The sequence below is a fragment of the Ciconia boyciana genome, chromosome 8, assembly GCF_034638445.1.
Source record: "Ciconia boyciana chromosome 8, ASM3463844v1, whole genome shotgun sequence".
NCBI classification, from domain to species: Eukaryota; Metazoa; Chordata; class Aves; order Ciconiiformes; family Ciconiidae; genus Ciconia; species Ciconia boyciana.
Genome location: NC_132941.1, coordinates 16,871,364 through 16,884,347, shown reverse-complemented (window position 1 = coordinate 16,884,347; position 12,984 = coordinate 16,871,364). Strand labels below are relative to the sequence as shown.

General features: G+C 38.6%; 1 protein-coding gene across 2 annotated transcripts in view; it reads left to right on the top strand.

Moving 5' to 3' along the window:
- MYO1E (myosin IE) overlaps nt 1-12,984 on the top strand; it is a 97,928-nt gene that overhangs the window by 16,220 nt on the left and 68,724 nt on the right. Inside the window, exon 1 of one of the 2 annotated variants that reach the window (XM_072869598.1) lies at nt 11,008-11,025. The exons of the other annotated variant lie outside the window; for it this stretch is intronic. Coding sequence (XP_072725699.1) covers nt 11,023-11,025 — 3 coding nt within the window. The 5' untranslated portion in view covers nt 11,008-11,022. Of the gene's footprint in view, nt 1-11,007; nt 11,026-12,984 lie in introns of those variants that run through there. 2 annotated transcript variants of the gene reach the window in all.

The following is a 12,984-nucleotide window of genomic DNA, read 5'->3' as shown; positions in this document are numbered from 1 at the left end:
CACCAGTACTATACCCAGTAGCATTAGTAGTAGGAGATGGCATGGCTGTGAACTGTGTACCCTGGCCTAATTTCACTCCTGGTCTACAGCTACTTCTAAATGCTACAGTAACATGAGGAAATGTTACGTGTTAAAACCTAACAGTTTTTCACTAAATTGAAGTGAAATCAATAGACATCTGAAATGATAGAATGAGATTTTATGGTACTGCATATAAAACTTAAAGATTAATAGGAAACTATAAAGCGGGTTATTCATCTACACATTTAAAAACTTAACTAGATGTGGCATTCTAGTGCGCACAGGCTTTTAGATGCACATTTCTGCATTTAAATGCAATACAACCTACAAGAGAGGCATTTTGTATTGCTCATATTATAAACAATTTACAAATTTTACTAAAGAACATTTTCCACTAGTGTCTTTTTTATTTTGAAAAACCTAAAGAAAAAACCCTGAGGCTTTCCTTAATTAACATGGGTGATTCTTATAGCTTTCATTAACTGAATGTATTAACAATGGAGTGAGTATGAAATACTAAAAATTGTATTCTCAATAGCAAAATAGCAAAGACTTGCAGATTTGTTCAGTTGCTGGCAGCCTTTACACCTTGCTTGTTAAAATCTGTTTGTGTAATGAGTTACTCTGGTTTTGTTGGATTTGGTCTTATTGGACTTAGTTTTGGTGATACTCTTTTGTGTGTATTTGTGAAAGGTTACCTTGGAGGATGTTTGAAGCTACAATTCCATAAGCAATGAAACAAACGTCTTTCATTTCAGTGTGGCAGATTAGATGGAATCTGTAACTTAAGGTTTCAGCTAGTCTTCCAAAATCTGAAATGTGCAGACAAGGAGGAAAACTTAAGATGTGTGGATCATGTCCTCTTCCTTCTTTTTTTTTAATTAAAAAAAATGACATTATCTATAAAACTGGATAGGCTACCTCAGACTTGTCTTTCCTTACTGTCCTGCAGGGACAAACATTCATAATTGGCCTAGATACTTTTCGCAGAAGCAAGGGGAGAATGGTTTTCTTTTCAACAAAACCTAACTAGAGCATAAATAAAACTGGCAGAATAGGTTGGCAAGTTATTACAAATACCTGAATATTTCATGGTTCTTTGTTCTTTTTTAATTGTGTTCGTAATTAGAAGAATTTTGTTTTTGAAAGCCTCAATGTGTTTCAGTATTTTAGGTGTTGAATAATTCATGCTAACCTTGGTTTACACATTGTTTATGGCACCAAAAAACCTCAAGCAACTGATTAAAAAAACTTACCACATTTCTTTATTCACAATTATCCTCTGGTTAATAACAACATTTAGACACAACTATCTTGGCAAAATCTTAGCTATGTTTACATAAAGACTGGTATTATGCCAAGCCTCAGCGTTGCATCATAATGCCTAAATCTTTCCCATTCCTGGATTTTTTTTTTAATTCCATGGAAAAATGTTCCAACATACTTTAAGTTTGTTTCCAGTTTGGCTTTTTCTTTTTTTGTAAGGGCCCTTTTCTTTATTTTCAGGTTTGTGTGGATGCCGTGGCCCAGTACAAGCAGCTTGACTACAAAATGAGCTGTGCTGGAGTGTTTTATTAGGTTTATTCATAGAGGTTAAAGTGATGTTTGTCCTTAAACTTTCTGAGCACTGACTTCTTCAGACAGTGCTAGAGTGATGGTTCGTGTTGGTATCAAGGAATAGCTTCGTTTTCTGTAAATAATTATCAAATCTGGTAACTGACACTGGTCACAGGGAATTGTCTGGGATTACATAGAGAAAAAAATCTCACCTGAAACTGCTTGGAAGAACTTGCCTGTAAGTTCATATCTAAATCTTTTTTCAAAGGAAGAAAACTGATTTTTATGAAAATAGTCTCGTAAATGTAGAAACACGTACTGCATCAGTGTCTTGGCATCTTCTCATGTGTATTCAAACATCATGGGTCAATACTCCAAAAGTTTGACATTGACTTAAATTCTTGGTTGTCTAAGAATCTCACATAATCGTATTGCCATGAAATTTAGGGAAAATACCAAATATGCAGTAGTAAAGAAAGGGCAGTAGTTGTGGTCTGCAGGCAATGGCAGTGTCTTTGTTGCTGCACATACCTATCTTTCTGAAGTGGCAGAAGGTTGAAAGTCTGGCCTGCTGCTTGACCAGGACTTGGAGCTGCCTGTTCTGAACCATTCTCAAGAACCAGCTGAGCTATGGACATCTGCTGCTTCAGAAACCAAAAGTCAGCTGAGACAGGAATGAAGAGTGCTTACAGGAAAAAAGGGACAAAACCAGGCAGCTGTGTAGTAGCAGATCTAGAGATTTATCTCAGACAGAAGGAAATGGAATAAAGCTCTTTGTCCCTTCCAGCAACTGCAGTGAAAGCCCTGAAAATGGACCTGCAGGTTTAGGATTATCCAAAGGCTAATACAGCATGTTGAACCCTTAGTCAGCACCAGGGAAGTCTGTAGAAAGTGTCAATATTCCTTTCTTAAGAAATTGGTTTTCAGTATTGCTCCTGGAGTGCTCCTGACAATTTTTTTCCTTCTGGTTCTCAGTCTAACTTACAGGTGCCTCAGTGTTTTCTAGGTCAGGTGTGAAGAAGGCAAAGAAACCGGTGTGGAAGGAGAGATATATGGGAAGGGTTTGTCAAAGTTCATGACAGTCCTGTGCAGAGTAATTGGAAATAATGCTAAGCTGAACTCTAATGGGTACCTATTCACCGAATATCTCTGTCCATCTGCATGCCTTGCTTATGATGACAGTGCACAGCTGAGGAGTGTGTGGCAGAATATGCTTTTAGTGACCTGGTACAGGCTAAAGGTATAGCTATTGGTATTGCATTTATGTCACGTTTTTAGCACGCCACTTCATATTGTATTTGTTTTCAGCAAGACAGAATCAAAGGCAGCATTTATAGCCCAGTTGAAGACCTTGAGCTACTCCTGTGGTCCTGATGGGGTCAGAAGGAATATGTTGCTTAGCAAGCTGACATGTAAGCTTAGAGGAAAGCTACTTGAGTGCAAGTTGGGTTTTGAGCCAGAACTTTATTTTTAAAGGACCACAAATCTTGGCTTTAATATGGAGTGTAGAAGAAGGTAAAGCTGCCTCTAAGGGCTTCAACAGTGTAATGAATTGCAGCAGCTAAAAGTTAAAGGATATTGATAACCTGAGCATCTGGTTTGTGTCCAGGTTGCTCAGAGGTGGAGGGAAAGAAACAGTATTCACCTAACAGCTGTCTTTTCTGAATCAGAATGCTATGCTTAGATGAAAAGTCATTCAGCTGGTTTTAGTTTACGTTTAAAATTATTTTTTTATTTAGTTTACGTGGGGTTGACTCTGAGCTCAGAGTTTGAATGAGCCCAGATGTTGAAAGCAAGGTACATCACAAGCATTTAAGTTTAATGTGATTTTGTGTTGAAGCCCTGCAAGCCAAAGTCTTCAGCCACAGTGTAATATCTGAGACTTATAGTTTCTTCTCGATTTAACACATACACACCCCCCCCAGCCCACCCCAATTTTGAAACCTTGTGATTTAGCTTGAATTTCACCCGTTCTGAGTTTTCATTATGAAGCTTAGCATTTTGCTTAAGATGATAAAAGCTGGCTAGCCTTCTGTTTTGGAGATAAGATGCTAAACTGTTTTACTGTTAAGGAATGTAAACAAGTAGCTGGATTAATCATGTTTAAGGTTATCTAACAAAGAAGTTCTTTGAAGACTTAAGTGAGACTACAGGTTGAGTAGGGATACAGATGATGGTGATGAAGGGAACCTAATGTAGAATGCAGATTTCATGCTGAATGCAGATTTGCATCAATACAATTTGAGGGGGGAGAGAAACACTTGGATTGGGCTTTGATTTTTGGGTGCTTTGCATCTTTTCGCTGTTTTTGTGTATTCAGATGAAAAAGACCTTTAGTTAAATGAGGCGTCTTCAACGGAGAAAATGTTAATAATTTTCTGACAGGAAGCCAGGGTCAGACATAGAAATGGAAAATTAACAGGGAAAGGAAATGCAGCATCACACTGCACCACTACAGAGATTCTTTTAAATAAAATTAGGGTAACTTATCTGGAGTGATATGCAACAGTTTTTCTTCAAAGCTGATACTTAGCTTTTCACTTGGTTTCCCTTTAACAGAAATAGTTTGAAACTTATGTATATTTATGATGCTGATACTTAATTACAAGCTGTAACAGACATTTAAATTTGGTCTTCTGCATAATTCCGCAAAATTGGTGATCAAGTTATGGGTTTTGTGAAATAGCAGCAATTTAAGCCTACCGGAGTGCATTCAGAGCTTCTTCAGCTAGCATCTCTGCTTAAAGCATAATTATGCTGATATGACATCTGTGAGACTGAATCTAATACATATCCTGATAGTATCAGTTTCTTATAGCAAATATATGAAGAATGCTATTTTGCAAATGAATCACTCGTTCACACATCTGGTAAAAGCCTATAGTTATAAAGATAGCTAGATGTCTAAATTAGCTTTCAGTTAGCTTTCTTGGTCCAGTAATAATTTGAATGCTAGTTGTTACCATTAAACATTCTAATGTATTAAAAAAAATTGCAGGAAATAGCTGTTTCTGTGCTAAAACTTGTCTTTTGTAGACTAATAGGAACTATCACTTTACCTATTAAGTGAACATCTGCCCATAGTTAATAAAGCAAAGCTGCTGTAGATGCAGGGATCATACACATGCATTGGTGCAGCCTACATAATAACCATAAAGACCCAATCTCCTACCTTTTGAAGGTTATATTAAAAAATGTTGGGCCAGACACTTCCCTTACATAATTCAACTAATAACCATGGTGTTACACTAGAATAGAATGAACTCTTTGTATTCCCAATACATTTCTATGCTTCCACCTTTTTGGGGCATCAGCTTCATTGGCAGAATGCAGTGAGCTACTTAGCCAGTGGAGATCATGTATATTAATTTTTAGTTTTATTTTGTTGGGTGCCTTATGAATTACTATGGAAATATGAAAGTCTACAGAGCCAGAATAAGCTTAATACAAATTAAGCTTAATACAAGCTTAATACAAAATAATTTGAAGCATGGGATCTGACAGGAAGAAAATATGACAGCCTTATGAAATCTTAAGCAGGCTGGGTTGTTCAGAAAAATGGTCAAAGAATAGCATTCTTGTCATATTGATTAGGAAGACACTGTAATAAAAGCCAGTGAAGTAGAACTAACATATTCATTACATGAAAATAAGCCAGTTATTCTATACAACCAAAGTATTACATGCTGTATTTTTAATGTATTTTCTTCTCAAAGCTGTCCTGGACTGAATAATCAAAAGTATTCTAGAAAATCAGTGCAATGGCAAATATTAACTTTATTCATAATGTGCACATGGAGGATAATCTGGTTATGAGAATATCTCTGTTGAGGACACTCAATGGGACCTGCTTGCCCTGGCATAGTGTAATTATTGGTTAAAGTAAAAATCAAACCCTGACAAAGGATGAATGAGCCTGTGCATGAAATTGTCCCCTGACTGTTAAGCACTTTCATTACCCATTCACTAAGTTCCCACTTTTCTATCTTTACTTTGAGTAGCTTAGACTTTTCCTGCTGTCACTGTGTACTTTGCAGAAGAAAGATCTCTTTGCCCCTGGATGTTTAGGTTTGGTCCTTACATGCATAACTGAAAACCTGGAGTGGTCTGCAAAGTTTTGTGTATTGGGTCTTAACATCCTTGCTCTAGGATGAGGGGAGGAATTGGACTGTCCAGACTGGCAGGGGAATATGCTTTCTGATGGGACTCCTGTGAGCTCTAGAAAGCATGCGCTCCTAAGCTACAGTGTAGTTGTGTAGCCATCCTCAACCCTTATGCTGGAGGCAGATAGTAAGCACTTTGCAGTTCAGGCCAGAGATGAATGTACAGCTGAGAAAGTGAAGTAGTATCTGTTTGAGTCTCCTACATGGTGCATGAGATTTGTTGGGTGTGATGTATACTGCTTTTCCCAATATTTTGCTTCCTGTTGCTTTTTGATTAATAGCAACTTTTTGGGAGTTGATGTGAACTTGCAGATTTGGTCCTTTGGAAAGATGCGTAGCTAATTCCTGAGGTGGAATGCTCAAAGGAATTCTTGTTTGTAGTTATGTAATAATGAAACAAGGAAGCATTTGTATCTGCATGCACTGAAATAAATACTAAGGTTGGATTCTTTTAAAGAGTTAAATTAAAGGTTTAATCAATGTATTAAATAGTCTATCTACCACAATGTCTGAAGTCAAATCTGATTTATTGCACGAATAGCAAAACATGAAAGCTAATAAAAAGGAATTTGTGGGTTGAGCCACATGCGTCTTACCACCCAGGTGCCAGCTCCACTGTAGGTGAGTGAACACCACTCCCTGAGCCTTTGCCCTGTTGCTCTGAGTCAGTACTGCTGAGGTAAACAGGAAGCTGCTGTAGTTCTGGAGCTTTTACTCTGTTTACTCAGCACTCTGTGAAATTAAAATAAACATAGAAAGCAATTTTTACATTAGAACCTCCCCCACTGTGGAGCTCCTCCTGGCCCCCCAACAAGCTCCTCCAGCCCCTGTCACCAGTGAGAGGAGTTGACAGCTCACATGTGAGATGGGGATATTGGTGTGGGGGGAGCATTGCTGCTTCTCCCTGAGTGAGCAATAAAAGCTTTTCAGCTCTTCACTGAATATCCCACCTCCCAGTGCTACAGCTGTCCAGCGCTGCAGGACTGCGGTTCCTAGGACTCCCCTTGTTCAGGTAGTCCCCCAATACAGTGACCTTTATAGAAATCAAGTCACCTGAGCTCTACACCTGAACACAGTCCAAGGACAGATTATGCAACTCCTTAATCCAACATGAAAGTAGATATTCTTGAAGCTATTTAATTGGGAAAATCCCAGATAAACCTAACAGTATACCTTGAAATTCTGCAAGCAGGACTTTGGCAAATGACCTCTTTTATCATGGGGCACCACCCTGGTACAACACAGCAGTGATTGTCTTGTACTGCCCCGCTCATCCCAGTTGAAACACTAATGCATTCAGGAGGGTAGGTCCCAGTTACAACAGTTGGGAAGATCAAAGCAACTAGCTCGAAAATAGGTTAATTTGAAACCAATGACCATTCCAGTGCCCAAGTTAAGAAATGAGCAGTTGACTGCATGTCTTATTTTTGGCATCTGAGCAGTTAAATGTTGTAACTCAGAGCAGTGCATTACACTAAGAAAGTTTTGTGGTGTCAGCACAAAGGTGCTTTTTGGTACATACTGTTGAAAAACCAATCTTGGCCACAGTTATCTGCTGTGTTGCAGCTTTTGCTGTTTTATCATGCCTGTTACAATAAAGAGTGTTTTTCTTTAGCCTGAACTGCCACAGGCATGTGACTACATGACAGTCTCCACTGAAAAAAGAAAAAAGTTTATGTTCCATCTGGTTTGTAAATAAGTTCGGAAAATGGCTGTATTTATACGGGGGTGGGGTGGGGGTGGGGTGGAGGGTGGGGAGAGGGGGGATGAAAAGAGACTCAACTGTAGTTTTTCAAAATTATTTTAAATTCAGGTGTGATTCAGGGGGATGATTTAGCTAATGTGCTTATTTTATACATCAATCTTTCAGTTTTTACGGAATTGCTGCATACTTTTACTCAACTAGATGAAGCTGTTGGCATAAAAACATCTAGTTTGATATTCCTGGTTAAAACCAACACTAATAAAACAAGGTCCATGCCAATTTCTATAATCTGCCCAACCTGTTGTATTCTTACTCACAATCCATTAGCAATTGATGACATGAGGACAGACACACCCAACAAAACTGTAGTTGTTCAATAATTTATTGAGAAGAAAATAATATAGCTTCATGTATAGACTATAATATTGCTTATTATTGCTGGAATGTGTTAGTGCATCACATTGGAATTGAATCGGTTTCTATCCAGAGGCCTTATGAATATGTGCTAAGCAAATGGGGGGGGGGGGAGGGAACAAAACAACATGTTTGGGGTGGTAGGCAATTAAGAGTGTCTCCATTGGTAGGGTATGATTTAGTTAATGAAATGGGCACATTGGGGCATAGGTGTTTTTATTTTTTTAATTAAATCTCTAAACCAACCAAAAATAATCCATTTATTGAGATTGTTTCAGTTTCTTTACATATTTGGGAAGGATAGTTTTGCTCTTTCTAAAATAATATAATTTTTAAAAATCCATTCTGTCATCTGTGTATGAGAGCTGGTACAGTGTATTAAACTATTTTTAAAGAGATTGTTTTACTGGACTTTTCAGGCAGTAAAAAATTGTATTTGTAGATCAGAGTTCAATACCCAAGAACCTTTAAAAAGGCATATTGAGGTAAAATTTTAGAATGCATGAAAAGGGTAAAAAAAACCCCTCTGAAGTTGCTATACTGCAGTTACAGTTTGTCCTTCTCTAGGGTGTGTACGCTGGGCACGGTTTTAAAAACAGGACAGATAAAAGCAATCTCGGGCTAAGCAGTAAAGGCCATTGCAGGTTTAGAAAGGCTGTCATAAATAGTTATTTGGTGACATTTGGGATTGTTATTCGTGCAGTCCCCTCAGTCAGTTATTTCACGAAGGTTGAGGCAAACTGTGAATTGCAGCAGCTGAAGAGCTGATGCAGCTTGTGCAACCGGGCGGAGCAGACGCCCGGCTGGCCGGGTTCCCCCGGGCTGTCCCGCTGACCACCCTGCCCGGGCCGTGGGGCTGGTGGTCTTCGCTGGTTTCGGCCTATGGGCCGCTCGGGAGTTTTTGTATGAACTGCTTTGCTGTTAAGTAACCGGGTAACAGAAAGTTCCTTTGTCTTCATCTTCTAAAAGTAGCAGACTACAGGTTGAAAACAAATTACTAGATTTTGATTATTATCATTTAATTAAGCTTTTTCAATGATTTAGTATTTTTAATGGGAAAAAATAGAACTATCTTGTGTGTGTAATGATGCAGAATAGAAAAAAAAAAAAAAGAACCTGAAAGCCTTAGCAGTCTGGGAAAATAGTTATGACCCAAGTTTAACACATCTAGTGTGTTAAAATGTGTAGAAATATATTATAATCTTAATGAAAAATCAAAGCAAAAGTCTTACTAGTAGACACATAGTTCTTAATCCAAATAGTATTTCCATGCAGTGCAATGCACTAAAACGTTTACTATCAATTTATTATGTAAAAGTTTCCTTTGACAATGTTGTTTCAATAAAATTAGTTGCTGAAAAGTAAATGTTTTATGACAAGAGAATAATGCTACAGTTAACAAAATTTTATACTAAATTCAAGGAGAGATTCAAAACTGTAATAGTTTGGCATCTTCTCTGTTTTTGTCATGCTTTGTGATTACTGGCGGTATTGCTACTGAGTATGGTCTTCAAAGATAGGTCATGGTTTATTGAGGTGTAAGTAAAAATACGAGCTATAAGTATTGTCTTTTAGAGTATAGTATCTTCCTGCTTATAATTAAAACATTGAACTGATTATGTAAACATTTGTTGTTGGGAATGAGATCTTTTCAGTCATTCAAAAGTGCTAGTGATGTAATTGGAAATTGATTTGGTAGATGCAGAGAGAGTGGATTTGTTGTAACTGATACTCTTCGGTTCCAATGGAGTAGTAACTAAATGGTGTTTTAACAGGAGCAGTTTTATTCCCTGAAAATTCTACAAATACTATAATGATTTCTACATCTTTAATACTTGCAAAAATGCATTGATTTATCCTTTCATCCTTCAGTGTTGTCTTGTTGACTTAATCAGTTTAAATACTAAGTAATTAATTCAGAAATGTTGCTATCTTCTTCATTTTCTATTCTGCATAGATAAAAAGAAGCAAAACCTGAAGCTAAAAATAAGGTTAAAATAATTATTTTTTCTTCTCTTCATATTTGCTGGTACACCTGAACCCAGTAATCTTTTGTGGGAGGACTGTGTGTCCTGTGTGTCTACAGAAAGGGAAACCATGACAGAAGGAACAGGTAGCATTAAAATCCACTCAGAGACCAGGTCTTCCAGAAGGCATAATAGCAAGTATTTGAGCCTCTTGTGTAGATAACAAAGAAAAATTGTATAATTCAGTTTAAGACTACTGAGGTTTTTTTTCCTGTTCCCTGCAGCAATTTTGTATGCATTAGTGAAATAGCAAAGGCAGATCCTCAGGTGCACAAAGGAGTGAGCAACAGCAGTTATCTACTGGTTGTGCTACTAAATGCACACTTGTATGCCAGGTGATTAGGTGATTAGATCTGAGGAGATGTTGTAGCTATCCTCTCATTAAGACCTCTGTATCTTTGTGGAAGATAGAGCGGTATGATACAGGGAGGCAATACGTGGAGAGTCTGGGCTAAACTAGCCATTAAACTGCTTTCACCAGCTAACTTGGTGAACTGCAAAATCGATGTGCCCTTAGTCTGCTGATGGGAACAGCCATCGAACTGTTACTGTAGAAGGGTAATTGGAGGCTCCAAGAGTAGTCAGACTGCACAGAGAAGTCATTTTCCAATAAAACCCTCTATCACGAAGTCATCTACCAGGGGTACTGCTGGGGACAGACTTTGGCCTTAAAGTGTCAGGTTAATGTCTTAGCAGTATCAGTCTGATGAGGAAACAAATACCTTCATTTTACATGAAACGAAAGGGTCAGTAGAAGGGGGGTAAGGAAGAGTGACTTCCAAACTGCTGTTCATGTGCAGCCATACAAAGAGGGCAGTGACTGAGCAGAAAGGAATTCACTGGGGTGGTTGTGGCCTCCGAGCATGGTTTGGTGCTAAAGCCTGAGATTCCAAAAGCTTGGAGACAGGGCAGGGAAGTGAGCACTGACATCAGCTAGAACAGGACATGGCTGGGATGAAATTATTGTAATATGCCACTGGTTTTACTTTCTTCAAAAACTTCAGCTGGCACCAATATAGCATGTACCACGCAGCATCAAAATGCTGTCTTCTAGCAGTGCATATGCGAGACACTGGTCCATGCACAGAGCTCTTCTGAGTCATGCTGTTCTGAGATTCCTCTCTCTGGAAACCAGATGGTAAGCTCCCAGTTTACTTCAGTTTCTTATTTAGTTTCAGGATGATCAAGGAAAAATATTTTCAGTCTGATGCTATAGGAGAGGCAGTGGCATTTTGTCTGAATTTACTGATTGAGTTTTCAGACTGCATATTTCAATTAAAGACCATAATAATATTTTTGTAAGCATGACACACAGAGGAAGACTCAGAATAAATTAATCATAGACAAATTGTTTTCTGTTGTTTTAAAAAAACAAACAAAACACAACAACAACAAAAAGAAAACAAAAAAGAAAAAAATACAATGTTCTTGTTCCCGAAGGAGTGGAGGAGACTTTGGGGGCACTGCAGCTGTGGAAAGTCGTCTGATCTTTGGCCTCTGAGGTCCCAGTTGCTATGTAGCATTTGAGGGGAGGTGGTGTGCAAATAATCTCAGAGCATCTCTTCTCCAGAGAGGTATCAGGAGGAGGAACGAGCACCTATCCTTTTTTTGTAATGACGATGAAGGAGGGAAGAAAAAGTTCACGTACATGTATATGCCTCTATATTGTACAGGTGCCAAAATGAATTTTAATACTCTGTGGAACTGTGATAGCAAGTTTGGGTTAAAATGTACAGTATTTTGTAGTATTACATGTAAGATGTATGATTGCACAAACCCCTTTGAAACCTGTTTTTAATGGAGAAGAGTGACAGATATAAAAGCTTTATTATACATTAAGGACTGATACAGCCAAGATGAAACTTGTTTGTTGTAATTGTTCTCTCGCATTTCCTTAACTTGCATAATAAGTATATACACATGCAAACTCCATATATGATTTACAGATCAAGAGTTAGTGTGCATGGATGCTGCTCAGTGAAATGATTGGAATGGGGGGGGGGGGTGTGTATACGTACACACACACACTCATCGACTAAATGTTGCTATTGCAAGGCCTACCCTTAATCCACCACAGACACAAGAAATCTTGCTACTCATGCCACGAGGAACAAGTCAAACTTAGAACAGCTCTGGAGACTGCTCAGTAAGTCAAGTAAGGCAGTTAATGTCTAAGAGCAAGTCAACCATATTAAGTAGTTAGCAGTATTGCATTTTCTTGAGAAGAGTATTTATTGGAACATTAGGCCACAGCCACCCAAAAAGCTGTGGGGTAAGCAAACATGAATTTACAGTTCATTAACTACTTTCTGGTATCTGCCCACTGTCTCGGTAAGTTGTGTCAAAAACTTACGTACATTAGCATGATCTGCTCTTAAGCTCATTCCCATCCTTATTTTGTTCTGCTGAGTAGCTGTGCCTTTTTAAAAATAACCTTTAAAAAATATTAGTGAAAATTAATACTGATGCAATACATGATCCTCACAGTCAAACACTGAAGTAACTTTTATTTTGGTAACGTTCTGTTATTTATCTTACAAGAATGCTGATGTCTTTCCTGACTCCTGAAAATGAGCATAATGTGTATACCCTGTAGACATCTCACATTCCCATAACTTGTATTGTGTTACAAGCATGCATTTGCTATTCAGGTAAGCAGGCTCTAGCTTCTGTCTCTTCCCCGCCTTCCCAGCCCCGGCTGTGCCGGCGTTGGCTGCAGGGAGGTAGGGCCATGGCTGCTCCCTGGCTCCAGAGCCCAGAGCTGGAGGAGATGGTGGGGAGCTGCCCCGGGGCCAGGCCCTGCTGGGGCAGGCAGCACCTGCACAGGAGCTGATGGGAACAAGTGTTTGGGCAACTGGGATCTCCCGCAGCCTGTAACCAGCTCTGGAGTCAGTCCTAGACACCTTGGGCTGAATCGCACCCCGTCCAAGAGCAAACAGTGAGAACTGATGACTTTTCCCCCCAGAAATCTTTTTCTCAGTATTTTATTTCCCTAGCTGTGGTTTTGGGGATATTAACCTGCTAGTAGTTTCCATTCCTTAATACATTTTTTGGTATTTTTAGTCCTCTGTATTTTTAGTTCTCTGTCTGTCCTGCT